Below are 18,074 nucleotides of genomic sequence, written 5' to 3'. Positions count from 1 at the left end.
CTCTCTAATATGGCCACTGTCCAATCCAGTGGCAAATGCATGACCAGCCCTGCCCTGACTAAGCCAATCAGAGGCAGAGTAAGGCAGGCCATGCCTTCGCCGTCCCAAGAAAATAAAACTTGTGCATGGATGGCCTGTCATACTTTCAGATCATTAGGAAAAATGCTGAAAAGGTGTGCACATTAGCAAACAAAGACGGTTAAATATTAATTATAAGCAACTTATTTTTTAACTTTAAGCTATAATTTGAGGCTGTTTGCACTTTCAACAAGTGGAAAAGCAGGACAATTTTGCGGGTAATGGGCTAAAACATACATTTGATAATGGCAGCTATTGGGAGTCATAACTAAATGCTAGTTTAAAACAAAATATTGACTTACACTACTGTGCAAGAATATAGTTGCTCCTGTCCTGTTATTGTGTTCCTGTGCTTGTCCTTCATGTGAATTGTCGAGACATGACATAACATTTGCACTTGGCCCTGTGAGCTTTAGCCTAATTTTTTTGTTCAGCCTTATTCACAATACTGCACAGACAAATGACACTGTGCATGTAGCTCTTAAATTCATATTATAGTCCTTTCTAAACTACTTCTGAGAGCCATTATCCCAGAAATGTGCTATTATTTCCTTTGGAGTATCTCTTACTGATATTTTTTAAAATGTCATATTGACAGGCCAGGTGTGACCACTTGACAGGCTTGACAAAAATAAAGAAGGTGGGTAGAATTTAACAAAGGGTCCAATCAATTATCTCAGGAGACTGAATCTTGTTGGTGAGGCATAACTCAGAAGAAGATGTAGATATTCATATGCTAGCTCTCACCACAGTTGATCTCATCAGAGTGGTCCTTGCAGTCTGGTTGACCATCACAAAGCACAGAGACAGAGACACAGTCGCCACTGTGCTGGCATGCAAACTCTCCTGGTTTACAGCGCTGCACAGTCACTTTCCCACCACCAGAGGGCGATGAGGTCACACTGCTGGGGGTCACCAGCTCATCTTGAAGAGCAGGAAAAAAGGTTGTTTCTCACATTAAAACTGATGTGAAACAGGCTCAACAACCCAGCACTGGTACTGTCTAACAAAGCACTGCTAGATGAGTTATTACACAAGAGGAATTAGGTCCTGAGAATTATGACTGTTATCATTTAGTTGTGCATTCAGCTGAGTTCGTCACCTCCTCTGCAGCCGAGGATCTCCACACGCAGGTAGAAGGTGTGTCTGAACTCCACAGGGATGATTCGCAGGTAACGAGCTCTGACCAGCCGGCCAAGCCAGCGGGTAACAGGTGTTCTGCCAACCATCCGCACCTCAAACACCTGCACCACAACCAAAAGGACACGTCCACATGAGCACGACATGTCCAGAAAACTGTATCTGATTTTTCTTTTTCTCTATCATCTTTGATCACATTCATGAAACACTTATTAGGATAAATGTAAATGCAGAAAACATGTGATGCTAAATAAGATACTTATTATCCAAATAAGTACAAATACCTTTGAAGGGCCACCAGGCCTCCTTTCCTCAGTATAGTCAGTAAAGAGGCTGCTATGAAGGGCAAAGGCTATACGGTATTTAGTGAGGTAACCCCACATACGTTCACTGCCCTGGGTCACCACCCCTGATACCCATGTGGGTTCCAGGAAGTCCACCTGAAAATATGGGTGAGGATCTGAAGGTACGGGGCTCCATCCAGGCTCCATAACCTGACTGTACATAACATTATATGGCTTGTTGTTATTCTTGATATTGATATTTTAATCATAGTTCAAAAGGCTTTAAATGCATGCAAAATATCAGATCACCCACACGTTAGGGACGATGTTTAGTCGTCCGGCGTCAGCAGGGTTGTTCTCACGATGCGAGGAAGAGCTCAGCTGACCATATCTAATACTCCCGTCCTCCAGTCCAAGGGGAGAAGAACAGATGCCTGCAGAATATGACAAATTTTAACACCATCCAACCTAGCTGAAGAGTTTGGCAAACTAAACATTTAAAAGACAACATGTTACAGCATTTGCTCTGCAGTTAAATTAAATTTTTCATTGAGAAATTAACCAACATTGTTGTTCTCAAATACAAAAGGTCTCCAAAAATAAATCCATCTACATTGTGTTCAATACTCACCACGATATCCTGGGCCACCATCCTGTAAAAACATTAGAGAGTAATTTCAGTGTTTTGAAACTGTAAAAACTGTGTAATAATCTTTGGATCTTGTTTAATTTGAGTGTAAAGGGGGGTTGGGAAGAGGGCAGTCCTGTGTTGTACCCCTTCCCAAAATAAATTCCTCCGACAATGAATTATCTGCATTACAATTTTGCCTCTGTGGTATTTAAATTGTATAATCTAAACTGGAAAATCTAATTTTCTAATATTTTCAGCAATAAAAGCCGTTCACAATGATCAACATCTTTTAAAGCATCCATAGTCTTTTTGATGTGTTGTATGATGCTTAAGCATGTTCGTATGTATCTCATTTGTAGTATATCCATTAGCGCATTTGCTAATCCATCACTCTTTTGTTTATATTACATTGGAAAGAAAGGAAATAAGGACATATATAGGCATCATGAGATCAGTGACACAGAGATAAATAATTTGAAGGAACTGATGGTTTTTCTTACCGTTGGTGTTACTGCAGGATGAGTGACAGGAGGTTTGGATGGAGTCCTGAGAGGAGCAGGGGTGGGTGTGTACGGTCTGTAAATGATTACACATTGAATGACAATTGAGATCCTTCTTGATTACTTTGCAACTTACAACACCAAGAAACAATGAAAGAAGAAGATCTGGATTAGGAACAATATGATTTATCAAATATCACAATTACTACAACTATTATTACTACAATACTGCCCTTTACCTGTCTGATTGAGTAGTGATGTTGCCATGGGAATGGCAGCCAGTTTCATCCTCTCCTTTGTGACAGTGGGGGATCCCATCACAGCGCTGCCATACCTCAATGCAGCCCCCTGGTGGAGGGCAGGAGAACTGACCAGCAGGGCAGCTGCGGGGACTGATGGCTGTAGGGGATGGCTCTGTACCTGAATGTGGGGAATGGTCAGACTAATTAACAATGATTTCTTTATCCATTTTTGTGTGACTTACAAGGCGTGTTTTAAAAAGCTTAAAGGCACAAAGATCAAATGCTGGACAAATTATGGCCAACTCATAGTTTCCATGTAATTTGTATGTCAGCATCAGCCATGTCCACAAAGGTGCACACAGACCCCTATGCAGAGATCCGTGTGCATTTCTTTTGTGACTGCACAGACTGTACACATAGCAAGTACGCTGACTGTGCATGCTCTAGTTACAAAATATAATCTCTTGTTCCACACTTAAACGTTAGTATAAGGTTGGCTATTTACAGACATTCATTTCAGACCAAGCTGCATCATCTAGTTTCACATTCAGGTTATGCAGTAGGAGGACAGTGAGCTAACCTCCCAGCCCTCAGGTTAACTTCTTGGGGCTGATGCATACCCTCATAAATTGTACTATGAAGGATTTACATGTGTGTCCGCGTGACTGCAGCTGTCTGTGTTTAAAATGTAAAGTATGTCCAGGCCTTTAATAGCCTGATTGTAAGCACGTTTCCGTCGCACCACATCCTTGACAAAAAAAAGCATTTGCTCAGTTCAAATACAATAAACAAGGTGTGTTGGGATGGAAAGCTCACCACAGTACATCTCGTCTGATCCATCCCCACAGTCATTAACTCCATTACAGACAGCTCCCAGTGGACCTGCTGGCACACAGCGTCCATTTTCACACTGGAACTCCTTCTCTCTGCAGCCACCCACAGGGGACACTGGGGAAGGAGGAGTGGGGGTAGTCGACCTGTGATAACCTGGAGGAGAGGATAGGATTTCAGAATCACATTTGTGCACAAAATCAAGTAACACCAGCAAAGTAGCTTTAAACTATCTACCAACCATCTTCACAGCCCATGATCTCAAGCCGAAGGTAGATGCCGTTCTGGAAGTCATGTGGCAGCAGGCGGACAAACTGAGCTGACACCATCCTGTCCAGTCGGCTCTCTGCCACCCCTTGATCGTCATGGTTACCATTGAACACCTGGGCAAGAATGAAAATGGCGATACATCATTTCCAAGATGTGAAACAGCAATAGCACGTGTCCTTCAGTGTATATGATGGAAAGTTGCATTAACTTGGTGGGTCTGCTGTCTAACCTTGGCTCTGGGCCGGGCATCAGTAACAAGCTCTTTGTATGTGTACCATTGTCTGCCATCCTGGCTGAACTGGAGGTAGAAGCTGGACACAAATGTGCCAAACACACCACCACCCTGGGTTAGCACACCTACAGGAGGTTAGAGAAATTGAAAGCATTTTATTTATTATTATGATATATAGTTCATAATGTCACAAATGAATTCAGTTTACCAGTGACGTTGTATCGTTTCTGCAGGTCTATCTGCAGGTATGGGCTTTGTGTGTTGCTGGTGTGTCCCTCAGGGCTCCGCTGTGGTAGATCCTTGTACTCCTCAGGCTCTGGACTCCAGCCCTGCATAGAAATATTAATTAATAAGTACTTTTCCAGCATATTAGCAAGTGCCAAGTTGGATCTGTCAGAGCTTTTAGACAGGTTTCTCAACTGAAGTTATGACTTGAAACTTGGTCAGAAACCCGAATTACAACAACTCCAACATCAGCATTAGTAAGGATTTTTCAACAGTTTACATAATAATGCAGAAAAAAAGAAATAGTAAAGAGATGTATCTTGAAAGGAACATGAATGTCTGTACCCAAGACATATTTATTGCAATCCATTCCACAGATATCATGTAATTTCACTCAAAGCTAAGTGTTTAATGCTACTGTTGACACTGGAAGTAAAGCCAAAGGATCAACAGAGACATTCAGTTTCATCTCAAGCAGACATTGAATGTCTGTGCCAAGTCCTTTCAATACTTTTACAATTTTTAAAAAAAAATTTATTCAGGACTGTGGTGTAAGGGCTGTTTTTTCAAAAATCATGTTACAGCCTACAGAATGGCCCTCCTGGATCTGGTAGGTATTTAGCAACTTGCTCAAGGACATTTCACTCGCATGAAATGTACAAAGTCTTGCATATTATAAAAATCTATCAGCTTGGTATACCTGGAGATCACTGTGGGGGTCCCACCAATGGAGGCGACCGGCCTCAGGGGGATGACCAGTCTGCTGTGATGAGGCACTGAAACTTGAGGCTGGAAGAGTCTGAACACCCAGAGGATACCAACACTCATCTGAACATAGGAGACAAGAAGGTAAGATTTCAAGGAAATTACAATGAGGGGAAACTAATAAACCTCTGGATAATAATCACAGATGCTAAAAAAAAAGCTTACAAGCTCTAAGTCATGCTGTGAACCTGCGTGACATGATCATATGAAAAATACACTAACCTCCAGGAGGAAGTGGATATGTGGGAACCAGAGGTGTAGTGCCGCCTGCTGGCTTGGAGGTCACAGTGACAGGGCCAATTGTCACAAGAACGGTGTCATTTTCTCCTACAGAGGTGTTGTAGTTAAAAAAGATAAAAGTCAGAGAACACTCACTTTGTTATCACAGTGTTTGCAACAATAAAATGGAGATTAAATCTGAAGCGCAGCAATTATGTTTTTGAGGGACTAAATGAATAGATTTTTTTTACTTTTATCTCATGATCTTCAAAAGCTCTTCATGCATCCTTAAGTTAATACAAAAATGAAAATAAACAAGAAAAATATGTGCGCTTTTCTTTGTTAAAGCAACCTTGGAAAGAAAGGATACATCATGGAAAATACAGCATCCCCTTTAAGGGGGAGGGAGGTAAATACAAAAGACAAAAGATTTTCTATCATTTACTGGGATCAATGTCATCTCTGATATTAATGATAACTCAGTGAAAACATTAGTAACCATGGAGTGCAGTTATCTGTGTAGAATTGTCCAATCAAATAATTTTATTTATCATTAAACAGGAGGACATTATTTTCTGTAGATAGCTGAACAAAAGATCTGATTTTACCTTGGCAGTAGCAACACCTGTCTCCCTCTCCAGACACCAGATTCTGGCCCTGCACAAACAAACCAACATTCAACATTTGTCACAGTCACACGTGTGAGATTTGCTAAAGGGCAGAACTATGCAAAGGAACACCAAAGGATGCAGAGGACGCGAGGAGGGGGGTTTACAGGAGATAAGATTAAAACACAGATGCATTAAAGCACACACAGTCACATACTCAAATAAATGTGCATATGTACCAATTTGCTGCACAATATTTCCATAACACATGAGCACATACTTAAGCAGTATATGAAGTAAGTGCAGTCACTTTAATTCATAAATGCACATAAGACACACACACACACAATTCTACTCTTACCTGTGGACATCCACTGTCAGCATACGGACAGTAGGGGGAACATTGCACTGTAAGGTTGGGCAGACAGTGGCATAACTGGCATGGATCTGACCTCCATCTGTCTCCCACAGCATGGGACTGACCCTGGTACTCACACTCGTCACAGGGGTCTGTCTGGCACCTACACACACACACACACACGCACACACACACACACACACACACAGAAAATGCATTAAGGAATAATAGAATGTCTGCTCATTAGTGCATGGTGTTAAACACTAAGACAAAAAGTTACTTCTTCAAAGTAACCACACCGAGGTGTTGTATATAGATGATAACTTCAATAGGGTTTTATATCTTTGAGGGATCGTGAAAATGTACAGTAAATATCACCATCAGGTCAGTAATTATGTGTACAAAATAAGATAACACTTTTTTCTTTTCTTCTTTGTTGGTGTTTTTCTCACTTTTTTTCTTTCCCTCTTTCTCCTATGTTTGTACGGATTGATTGGAAGAGGTGGACAAGGTTTCTTTTTCAGCCACCTTAATGCCGTGTATTTTGTCTTACTGAACAAAGTTTCAAATCAAATATTTTTTAAAAATCAGTTACAAAAATTGGTAAGATTCTATGTGGGGTACACAATGTCAAACTGTATGTTTAATTTGTTATTTTGTACAAAAAGAACATTTTTGCTTGAAGGTGGTAAGAGACAAGAGGCCAAGGAATTGTCAAAACAAACAGTCTTCATCCTCTGTGGAGAACAAACATCCACACCAAACTTAACTCAAATTTTGGATTTTTTTTTATCTTAATATCTTGTGCACAAAGCAAATCACGTACATGTAGGTAAATGCTAGATGATGGCTCAAGTCCAGAAATGTAAAGGGCGGGTCTAATCCTTTGGGTAGAATAAATGTGTTCAGTGTATTATCTTGACAGTAGTTTTTTATCCCATTAAAAACTAAGTCATGATGGTGGAACTAACAAAAAGGGTTGGGTGGGTCTTCTGGAGACTGAATATCCTCAGCAGATTGGAAATGTGGCCATTATATTTCAAGAAAACTGTATGGGAAGAGTAAACTTTGACCTGACTGAGGTACAAGTCAAAAGGTTGCAGGGTCACTATAATTTTTAGGAATAATCCTACAGGGATGTAGAACTCAAGTAGTAGAAACAGTGAAAGTAGTTAACAGTGGCATGAGCAGAGGGACACGTACCGGCGAGCTTTTCTGTAAATTCCTCTACACGTTCTGCCGTCTCCATGCTTGGTGGGGTTGTTAGGGCTGCGGAATGACCACTGGACACTCTGAACACCACAGGGCCCCAAACACTCTCCCCACTCAGACCATGATGACCAGCCACAGTGCACTACAGGATTACAAAATTACTGTGTGGGTTTGCTCAGCCTTTAAAACAACAATAATACCAGGTGTGTGTAAAAGTCAGCTGTGTGGAGTGTCAGTGTGTGTTTGACAGACTCACCTGAACAGTCTGGGTTAGGCTGGCATCTCTGAGGCTTTCCTCTCTCACAAATACAAATTTCACAGTCCACCTTCATCTGCTGGCCCGGCCAGTAGCGCACACCTGCCACCTCGCACACACACTCCTCTGGTGACACGCACTGTTGCATATGGCTCATCACCTGGCCCTCCGGACACCAACAACCTGAAGTTTGAGACACATTGAATGTGATAAAAAAAAGAGTTTGTGAACATGATGAACTTGGAAATTTCAAAATGGCACAAAGTTACAATTTATTTAAGAGTATATCATATGTTCCAGATTCTTTCTGACTGACCTGGGGAACAGGGTGTTACTGGATCACAGGTCGTCCCACTGCTGATGTGGGCACAGGACACTGGGCAGGGAGCACAGCTGTGTCTCACTAGCCCAGTGGGACAGCTGGTGTTGGTACATCCATCGTCAGGACAGGGTTCTGTGGGACAAGGCAAAAAAGGAGAAAAATATATATATCTTTTTTGGCATCTTCACTTTCTTTGCTACTGTGCATTTTGATTAGACGTTTTTTTCTCTGATGAACCTGGACATTTTCTCTTCCCTCTAGTGGTGTCAAGTCATGCAGATAGTTACAGTGTTATTCATTCAGGGATATCCCTCTAGAAAATTTCTGTCTCCACCACAATAAAATGCAGCTACATTTGTTTAAGCTGCTGACATCAGTGACAAATTATAATTTATACAACTCCAAAGCAGCTAACAGTCTGGGTTAGTCTGGAAAATCACTTACCTCCTAAATTATTGTTAATTATTGGCAAGACTGAGACATTTCTCTCTATCATAACTAGTGATCAGCTCTTACTGATTTCCATGGGTAGGTTGGATGGTCCGGGGAGCTGGGAACAGTCGCGGCCTCCGTAGCGAGGAGGGATGCAGCCTCTGTGTCTGATCTGCACTCCACCACAATCGCTGGAACAGTTTGACCAGCTGACCCACGGAAGCCACTGACCATCCACTGCAGGGTCGGGAGAAAGCATCATATTTTAGTAACAAATGCATATAGCATTTGACTTTAATTAAAGCTCTGAGATTTTTTTTCTATTAAACATCTAGATCACACCCATACCAGGGCAGGTGGTGTTGAAGCATTGCTGCCTCTGGAAGTCCTGTCCTCGACAATGGCGCAGAGGGTCTCCTGGAGGACATGTTCTCTGCCGGCTCATTGAGCCTGTACCACAGGAGGTGCTGCAGGGACTCCATGGACCCCAAGAGGTCCAGCTTCTACATCCCTGCTCATCAGTGGGGCCTCTAAGTGGTGCTAAGAAGGAGTCTGGGCAGTCTGCCACACCATTACACACCTAAGTAACAGGGCTGGGTTAGTGAACGGTAATAAAAGCGACAGGGGAAGCACTTTTTTGCTGCTTTCATTAATTTTTCTGTGGGTAAATGTCAAAATGCAATCGTAGAATAATTTATATTTTAATGTTTGAAATGATGCATGCTGATGATAGCTAACCAAGATGACTGTAAATAGGCCATATCAGCATATCTGATTTCTTATTTGTTCATTAAATAGAGGTCATCACAGCAATAATATCAATGTGCAATAATTTTACAAACTTTCTAAACAATTTAAAAATTTCAAAGTATCTCTAGACCTTCAGTGCCTGTAAGGACATCCTGTCTAAATCATCAGATTCACAAAGGAAAAAGTAAAAGATGATGCATTCAACAACTGCAACACACGTTAACTTCATGGCACAAAAGAGAATTCTAACATTTTTTTTAACTTATTCAATCGCCCACTAACTGGATACAAAAAGTTTAGCTTGCTGGTGGATATCATTGTGGTCTAAGACTTACCATGTTAAAGGGGACACAGGATCCATCTATACAGGTGAATTCCGGGCAGGGGACAGTGGTATTTCTACTGCCAGGGGGCACGGGTGAGACAGTTTTATCTGGACAGAGCAAGATTTCAAAACTTTTTTTACACACCAGAGATTATAAGATCTGTCACTATCAGATTTGTGACTATGGCAGACTGGGTTGAGCTCTTTCTTTAAACTTCCCTCCTTTATTTCTTACTCCCTCTATGCTTTCTTTTCTTAATTTCTTTCTTTTTTTATCCTCTCTTCTATTCTTAGTACACAACAATTTTGTTAAGCCTCTTGCAGTCCCCTGCTCCATCTTTTCACTCCATCTACTCTGTCCTCTATTCTCACCTCCCTTCTCCTCATCTCATGAGAACTCACCACACACCAACTCATCTTCGCCATGTGGACAGTCTGGAATGCCGTTGCACACTTGCGACGTGTTCACACAGGTGCGGTTGTCACATAGGAAGCTCCCTGGACAAGGAGGTATCCGAGTAGAGCCTATAGACAGAAAAAGTTGTTGTCAGTGGCCATTAACATGTCTTTAGAAAAAGATTATTTTTGTGGCCTCATGATACAAATTCTAGGGTTGTCTTGATGCTAAAAATCCTTATTTTTTGCCATTTTTGCATATACATTTTAATAATTACAGTAACTTACCGCAGTTGTCAACGCTCTCGTCTGAGGCATCCCTGCAGTGTGGGGTCCCGTCACAGAGCTGCTGGTAGTCCACACACTGGTCCCCACTGAGACAGGGTACCTGGCCTGGGCCACAGGGGGCGGCACACTGCTGCTCATCACTACCATCCATACAGTCTGTTTCCCCATCACAGCGCCAGGCCTGAGGTACACACTGCCCACCAGTGGCACAGCTGAACTCATAGGACCTACAGGCTGGAGAAAGAGCCATGGTGTGAAGCAGAAACACTGAATATGTGTAATATCCTCCTAAATCTCTGCAGCCTGACTGACATTACCTGATGTGGGCATAGTCGGGGTGACAGGTGAGGGTGATGGTGTTATGATAACGGTGTAGCAGTTGGTTCTGTTCTCATCCTCTCCACCTGGACAGTCTGCTGTTCCGTCACACAGCTTAGCAGTAGCAACACATGTACCGTCACTACAGGCAAACTGGTCGGGAGCACAGGTCACTGGCACAAAAGAAAAGGATGCAATTTGATCAGTGAGTTTAAACCACGCAGTATGGCTTTCGGCAGTCATGTATTTAACTTATAGCTGACACATTAAAAAGCTGTATCATTATTTGTACCTTTGCTTGGACAGACAGCTTCATCTGTTCCAGACGGGCAGTCTCTCTTCCCATCACACACTCTGTCTGCAGGAACACACCGGTCCCCAGGGCACTGAAACTCCCCTGGTGCACACACACACCTACAACCAACCAAACATTTAGATTATGGTGACATCATGCTGAACAAAAAAAACAGGCTGTATGTTCTAAACAAACATGTTGAAAAGTATTTGCAAATGATTCTCATTATTTGATGAAACTTTTTTTTTTTAAATACTGTTGAGGGTCTGTGATATTGGCTGCATTCAGATGCTGTCAATTAGACTGATGAAGTACAAGTATTAAGATTTTCTGCTGCTTAAATGCCTTAAAAGCTGCACTCATTTATGCCAATCCGTTTAACATTTCATAATTCCAAATAACAAAATTCATCCGAACTGAAAACCAACCCCCTCTCATCACTGAGGTCCCCACAGTCATCATGTCCATCACAGCGGTGGAGGTAAAGAATGCAACGTCCTCCAGCGCACAAGAATTCCCCCTCATCACACACCACACCACAGTCTGGACCAAGAAAATATGACAGAAAGGTTTAAATTTTTAGTATTGCCTGCAACTAGACCCACAGATAAAACACACAAACAAAACAAAACATAAAACTACATTGTGTAAAAGAATGCTGTGCTTAACAAAGTTTAAAAAGTCCTTTGCATGATAAAATCTGTGAATAAAGGAATCATGCTCAATACAGGTTATGGTAGAGCACCTTTCCTGATAAATTTATGTTGATATCATATTTTGTTTGATAGGTTGTCAATAGAGTTGATTTCATATATGCAGGACAGAGTGATATATTACCTTGCTCGTCTGACCCATCAGCGAAACCACAGTCCAGCCGTCCGTCACACACACGGCTGGCTGGCAGGCACTTTCCGCTGGCACACTGAAACTCCCCCGCTGGGCACAGCGGTATGGGGGTGGTAGGGCCACAGAACTCCTCATCTGATTGGTCAGCACAGTCTGGGTGGCCATCACAACGCAGGGCCAGGTTCAAACATGGTCCACTGCAAAGGGTGGTGTCAATTCACTTTAGTTACTACTGACTGTATGAATTTAACATGCTGATGTTTAGCTTGTATTCTGGAGCTTGCATGTAATGTTTAGATTAAAATATTAGTGTGATAATATGCTAGCATGCTAACACTGGCATGCTAAACTTTCATTCAACACGCCTGTGTGAGACAACATCAGACACCACTATGCTCTGAAGCAAATTTCAAACAAACAAAACATTTGTACTGTTGCTTTAACATGCTAACAATTCACACGTTAATGCATTACATTTAGCATTTTAGCTTGTAAACACAGAAACTGTTTAAACACTTAGCATCTTGCTGTAAAATTCTTGCCCCTTGGTTGCATGGCACTAAACCAGTGCAAACTTTGTTCTGTCGATGGAGCAAGATCAGCAGTTCCCCATGTTCTTAGAATTTATGATCTGGAGACCATGAATGTATTTTCCACATTTCATGGGATTCCATTTCTCTGAAAGTGTCCAAATGTTTTACTCTGGAACAAAGTTTTGGAGCAAACATTACTATACAAAAAGCCAATCCTCTGGGTGGGTTTAAAATGTAAAATGCAAAGTGTAATTTTTGTAATGCAATAATACTAATCTTGTGCTTTATTTATTGTAGTTTGTCCTTAATCCCTTAGTTATCAGTCTATCAATCTTCACACATAGAAATTGTGCTTGTTGATAAACTAAAGTGAGTTGGGATTCACCTCGGTGTGCTGGTACATCGGAATTGGTCTGGAGAGCATGTGGATGGGCAGATCTCATCTGAACCATCGCCACAGTCATCCTCATTGTCACACACCCACTGGGAGGGGATGCAGCGCCCCGCAGCACAGGTGAACTCTGACTCCAAACAGGGAGGGGGGGCAGGAGGGCAAGCCACACCCTCACACTGCCATACACCATCCTCACAGGAACTGGACACAGAAAAACAAAGAACCCCAAATGACTTTGATTTTGATTCATTTAGGAAGCATGAATGGAATACATTTTCATAAGCATTTCCACTGACTGACCAGTTCTGGCAGTGCTGAGTGAGGGTAGTTCCAGGTGGAAACATGGAGCCCTCCCACTCACATGGACACTGAATGGGAACTACACAGCTGCCCCCTGTGCAACAGAAAACAGACAGTTGAATAGAAAGAATGTTTGTCTCAAGAGTGTTGCGAGACAAAAAAAATTGACTGATTTAAGTTGAGATTTTCTTCTTCGGCAATCTTGTTTGTAACTTTGACATTTTGTCCTTGTTGTTTATCTACAAGGAAGCATCAAAGTAGTCAGTAATTTTTGTCCATTATATTCTGAAATCATAAAACAAAATCTCACTTATTGGTGGTGCTGAAGAAAATATCAGGGACTTTTCTAAAATTCATCTTCTGGGAATTACAGTGTATATATACAATGGTACTTTATTGGAAATGCTACCATTAGTTTTGTAGATACCTTTTCATGGTCCAGGTGTTTGTCTTTTGATCTTATTAAGAAGCTAAGAAGAGAATCACACTATCCATACATGACACAAATATGCCAGTAAATACATCCTCTAAAGTGTCTAACATCCTTTGTGGCTCAGTTGCTCACCATGTCGGACCGTGCCAGCAGGGCAGAAGCAGCCCTCCACACAGGAGAGAGCGTCACACTGAGAGTGTGAACTCTGTTGAACACTGGGACATGAAGGAGAGCAAGCTGGTCCACAGGGATCATACACCAGCCCATTCTCACACTGCAGAGCTGCAGGGAATGAGGAAAAAAAAATGTTAAAAAGATAGCAAGACCAGGTCAGATGCAGTTAACAGAGAGACAGTAAGGAGTGGTGCATGTGAAGTGGATTGACTGTGAGGGCGTCTTTGACATACGACAGAGCTCTTGGGATCTCCAGCGGATGTAGACCCCTTTGCGGTTACACTCTTCAGCATAGGAAGCAATAGCTGTACAGAGACACTCACAGTCCCCACCTGAGTCACAGCTAAAACATAAATACACACACACAATAAAATGATTAACATGAATAATGTTATTGTAAAATATGAAAATTAAAAGGTGATTATGATACTTAATGCTTAGGCTGGAAACTATCCTTACACCCTGTCCTTTCAAGGGAACCTCTTTTTTTTTTTTAGCAGTAGTCGCAATATTTTGATGCTCCACTTCATAAACTGTGCATCAGGGCGCTTACAAAGGAACACGTGTGCTATATAGGCTATGATCAAACGCAGGTTAAAAACTTGTGTAAGGTGCTCATGGAAAACGGGAGCCAACAAGATAAACAGCAAGGGAATCCATGCACTCTTATAATGTGAGAAACATGAAATGAGGAGGAATTACATTAAAAAGCTTTTATTATAGTGGCTTAACTATTAAAAAATGCCAACATGTTTTTAAAGTACTGACAAAGACCGGCAGTGGTAGAAACATATTGTTTTTTCAATGATTTAGCCACTAGAAAAAATGGCTTTTTAATGTAATTCCTCCTCATGTTATGCTTTTCAGACTTTTGGAGTGTCTGGATTTCCTTCCTGTTAATGAATATTTTCCATTGGTAGTTTTGATGGACCCTAAATGGTAGCAGTATGATTTGGAAATGTTTCCTAAAATAGGAAATGGAGTCAACATGGGTTTTTTTGTTGTGATTTTAGTAATATATGCAGCTTAGCTGAATAGATATGAATGATATTTAGTGATGTAGCCTGGTACAAACAACAAGCTAGTGAGGATGTAGCAAAATCCTTGAGTCCATGAGCAGACTTACTTATCATACATGTTTATTCCCATATATGGACCAATTTTGCAAAGTCCTAGGAGCTATGAAAAATAGCTGTAAAATCCGTGCATGAGGCAAAAAATGATGAGAAAGAAAGACATTTCTTTTCACTAAAAGTCCATAAGGCACAATTATGATACAACAATTATTATAGTAGATTACATACTTTTAAAAGATAATTTCAAGATACTTAATATTGTTACTCACCCACAAGCATCAAAGACACACCAGTCATAATACTGCTGGAAGGGCACCTCAGGGTGGCACTGAGAGAAGAGCTCCTGAGTCAGGACTGCACACCTTTTCCTGGCCCAGGTCACCCTGTGGGGGTTCAGCTGACCAACAAAAACAGAGAGAAATTAGTTTGCTTTTGCAACAATGTCCAACTCTAATGTTCCTGCCAGTGTGTGTGTGTATGTGAAAGTGTCAGTATTAAACTCACAGCACAAGGGTCTCTGAGGTCCTGGTCTGCCACATCAGGGCAGGAGGGGCTGACCTTCCAGGAGTTTCCAAACAGCTCAGCTGTAGACTCCACAATGCCCTGCCGTGTAGTAAAATCATTCTCTGTGTCCCCATCAAAGTTACCACACAGGCCCCCGACCCGACCCCGCAGGTGGGCAGCCAGACGCACATACACACGCATACCTGGAGACAAAATGCATTTGTTAATGAACCTGCATCCAGCCACAGACATAAGCCATATTTGGAGAACTATTTGCCTCTACAATACATTTCTAAATAATCATGGATAAAGTTCAGTATGAAAATGTAAAAGTCTGTTGAAAAATTATACTTTTAGGCAATAAAAAAAGATGTCTTGTCATAGACACACACACAAAAATCAAAACATCGACAAAGAAATGACAGCACAGAAACATCTGTCGGTGAACATGAGTGGATTGAATGAGAGATTATTTCAGGTTGCAGAAGTTGATTTGTGTCTCCTACCTCCATCCCATAGCAGAGTGACCCCCAGGCGGGAGGAAAGGGACACAAACAGGCCGGCTCTCTCCAAAGTCAGACCACTACCACTGTAAGACTTTGGTAGACTAACTGGCATCCCATTTACTGTCACAGCTCTACCTAGAGGAGATAAAACAGCTTACATCAAGTACCTATCTTCTAGTCTGTGGTGCCTATGGATCACAACGTTCTATCGTCAGCCTCCGCTTCCCCTGTGACACAATCCCTCTTACCTCTCAGCAGATGTATGACGGTATTTCCCAGGCTGAGGGTGACTGATTTTGTACAGGTGACCCCAGTGCTCCCACATGGCACATTCTCTGCGATTACACTGAACAAACCACTTGTCTCCCTCGCCAGCACATATTGGCAGTCGCCAAGGAAAGAGTAGCAGCGGCCGTCGAATGTCACATAGTGTGGGTCACCAGTTGCCACGCACACTCCAGCACAGGCGGACTGGCTGCAGTGCCAGCGGCGCTCTTTACACACACTACAGACACAAAGAAATTCTAGTTGAGATAATTCAGTGTTAAGGGGATTTAATGCAATGATACAACTGCATGTATTTTACCATGTGTTGCAGTCTTTGGTGATAGTGTCATTGCTGTAGTATAGTCGACCATTGTGGTGACACGGGCACTCATCTGGCAGAACACAGTGATCACCCTAGGTAATTCAGAAAAAAACACAATGTACAGTTGTTAAAACCAGATATATGGGGTCATGGCATCAGATGCCTATCATCTGATAATAAATCAGTTGTACTTTACCCTTTTTAATATCTTATCTGTTGTGTTCCACAGCGCATTCAATGGCTAAAGGTGAGATAAATGGGATCAATTTATTTCACCTCGAAATGTGTCTGTTTGGCTTTAATAGTACCTTTTGGCAGCATAGAACGCCCCTTTCATAACTATAAATATACAATTTAATGATACATTCTTTAAGCAACAAAGCTAAATGCACCAACAAAAGTAGAGAAATGATAAAGATAGCACAGATACTAGACATTATTTCTGTTAACCTAATATGTAAAATAGTGAGGGGATCATACTGTATATTTAGAAGGAGGAAAGTTCTGGGCCAGTAAATCTAACATTATAGCACAGGCTAGCAGGAAGATACTGCTCGCCCACCTCTATCAAAAGTAAAAAGAAGAACAATCAAACAAAAACCCATCAAAAACAAACTGTTAGTTATCACATCCTATTATACATGTAACATTATACAAATAAAAGATTATGACAGTGGCATAAATGACTATAAAAATTATAAAATGTGGAGGACAAAACCACAAATAATTGAGCTTGCATTAATCATCACCAACTCAGCAGGCTAGTTCAGCTAGAGCTAGCTAACGTTAGCATCTACCAATTCGGTATCTGCATCTTTTAGCTTACTGTTTTGCTTTAAATGCACAACTTCACTCAGTCTCAGTGCGTTATAAGCCTCATATTCAGCCAAAGCAGCTGTTTTTAGCAAAAATGCTGAAATAAACTGTCAGATTAACTTACCTGTCTCATAAACAAAAGTCAACAAGGTTAGCATTTAAATTAGCTAAAGTTAGCTAACCTTAAATGGTGTAACATAGCGGAGCGTTTTGAAGCCAGCGTTAAAAAGCCAGATATATCCCCCAGGAGTTGTTGAGCCAAGACTGAGCGATACAAATGGTAAATATTGGACTAATATCTGCCAGGAGGTGAGGAAAAAGACCAAAAGTGCTAATTTTGCACTGTGTCTCTTTGACGTGTAGCTCAATAAGCATCCATCTCCTGCTGTTTGTTGTTTTCACCCTCTCTGCTGCCTCCAAGTGGCCAAAAATAATAACCAATGCAGGTGACTAACCCAGGAGTTTTTAACAGAAGATATTTAGCTTTAGCTTTCCCAATTAGAGGTTCCTGTTAATGTGCTAGTTCATTTTAAAGCTTACTAGAGCATTGTAATGAAGCAGAGCCATCGTTAACAATATTAACTACACCTGTGTTTTCCCTGCTATGACAAGTCAAAATAACTGCTGTGAAAAGGGCTTGCAGTCTCACAATTTTGCATTTTAAAAAGATATATATTTATCCCATATACAGGGGTGTAGCATCAACTTCTATAAGCTGTCTTTAGGGCCCACTCACCTTTCCTCTTGTCTTTTTTTGTTTTCTCTTTTTTTCTTTTTTTTAAAAAAAAATTAAATATACAGTAGGTGAAGTGGAGTGTATGCGTGCCTTTTAATTATTTTTCTTTTTTTTTTACTCTTTATTTATACATTTTATTCTTTCTTTTCTCGCTTTTTTTGAAAAAACAAATTTCCCTTTCTTGGCAAAG

General features: G+C 41.2%; 1 protein-coding gene across 1 annotated transcript in view; it reads right to left on the bottom strand.

Moving 5' to 3' along the window:
* sspo (SCO-spondin) overlaps window positions 1–18,074 on the bottom strand; it is a 94,818-nt gene that overhangs the window by 60,563 nt on the left and 16,181 nt on the right. The window contains exons 19-54 of the mRNA XM_042510441.1: window positions 16,330–16,424; window positions 15,992–16,248; window positions 15,744–15,878; window positions 15,238–15,440; window positions 15,003–15,130; window positions 13,891–14,000; window positions 13,616–13,765; window positions 13,051–13,144; window positions 12,742–12,951; window positions 11,815–12,020; window positions 11,406–11,520; window positions 10,975–11,096; window positions 10,682–10,855; window positions 10,365–10,598; window positions 10,083–10,205; window positions 9,691–9,788; window positions 8,954–9,185; window positions 8,690–8,842; window positions 8,168–8,305; window positions 7,852–8,034; window positions 7,587–7,737; window positions 6,387–6,546; window positions 6,026–6,074; window positions 5,421–5,522; window positions 5,134–5,261; window positions 4,417–4,537; window positions 4,206–4,333; window positions 3,948–4,089; window positions 3,692–3,823; window positions 2,873–3,053; window positions 2,634–2,709; window positions 2,134–2,155; window positions 1,816–1,936; window positions 1,503–1,716; window positions 1,181–1,322; window positions 826–1,002 (exon numbers count right to left, since the gene is read on the bottom strand). Coding sequence (XP_042366375.1) covers window positions 826–1,002; window positions 1,181–1,322; window positions 1,503–1,716; window positions 1,816–1,936; window positions 2,134–2,155; window positions 2,634–2,709; window positions 2,873–3,053; window positions 3,692–3,823; window positions 3,948–4,089; window positions 4,206–4,333; window positions 4,417–4,537; window positions 5,134–5,261; window positions 5,421–5,522; window positions 6,026–6,074; window positions 6,387–6,546; window positions 7,587–7,737; window positions 7,852–8,034; window positions 8,168–8,305; window positions 8,690–8,842; window positions 8,954–9,185; window positions 9,691–9,788; window positions 10,083–10,205; window positions 10,365–10,598; window positions 10,682–10,855; window positions 10,975–11,096; window positions 11,406–11,520; window positions 11,815–12,020; window positions 12,742–12,951; window positions 13,051–13,144; window positions 13,616–13,765; window positions 13,891–14,000; window positions 15,003–15,130; window positions 15,238–15,440; window positions 15,744–15,878; window positions 15,992–16,248; window positions 16,330–16,424 — 5,206 coding nt within the window. The remainder of the gene's footprint in view (window positions 1–825; window positions 1,003–1,180; window positions 1,323–1,502; window positions 1,717–1,815; window positions 1,937–2,133; window positions 2,156–2,633; window positions 2,710–2,872; window positions 3,054–3,691; window positions 3,824–3,947; window positions 4,090–4,205; window positions 4,334–4,416; window positions 4,538–5,133; window positions 5,262–5,420; window positions 5,523–6,025; window positions 6,075–6,386; window positions 6,547–7,586; window positions 7,738–7,851; window positions 8,035–8,167; window positions 8,306–8,689; window positions 8,843–8,953; window positions 9,186–9,690; window positions 9,789–10,082; window positions 10,206–10,364; window positions 10,599–10,681; window positions 10,856–10,974; window positions 11,097–11,405; window positions 11,521–11,814; window positions 12,021–12,741; window positions 12,952–13,050; window positions 13,145–13,615; window positions 13,766–13,890; window positions 14,001–15,002; window positions 15,131–15,237; window positions 15,441–15,743; window positions 15,879–15,991; window positions 16,249–16,329; window positions 16,425–18,074) is intronic.

This window comes from Plectropomus leopardus, chromosome 21, assembly GCF_008729295.1.
Source record: "Plectropomus leopardus isolate mb chromosome 21, YSFRI_Pleo_2.0, whole genome shotgun sequence".
Classification (NCBI taxonomy): Eukaryota; Metazoa; Chordata; class Actinopteri; order Perciformes; family Serranidae; genus Plectropomus; species Plectropomus leopardus.
Note: the sequence above shows the minus strand (reverse complement) of the source record. Positions and strands in the feature narration are given on the sequence as shown.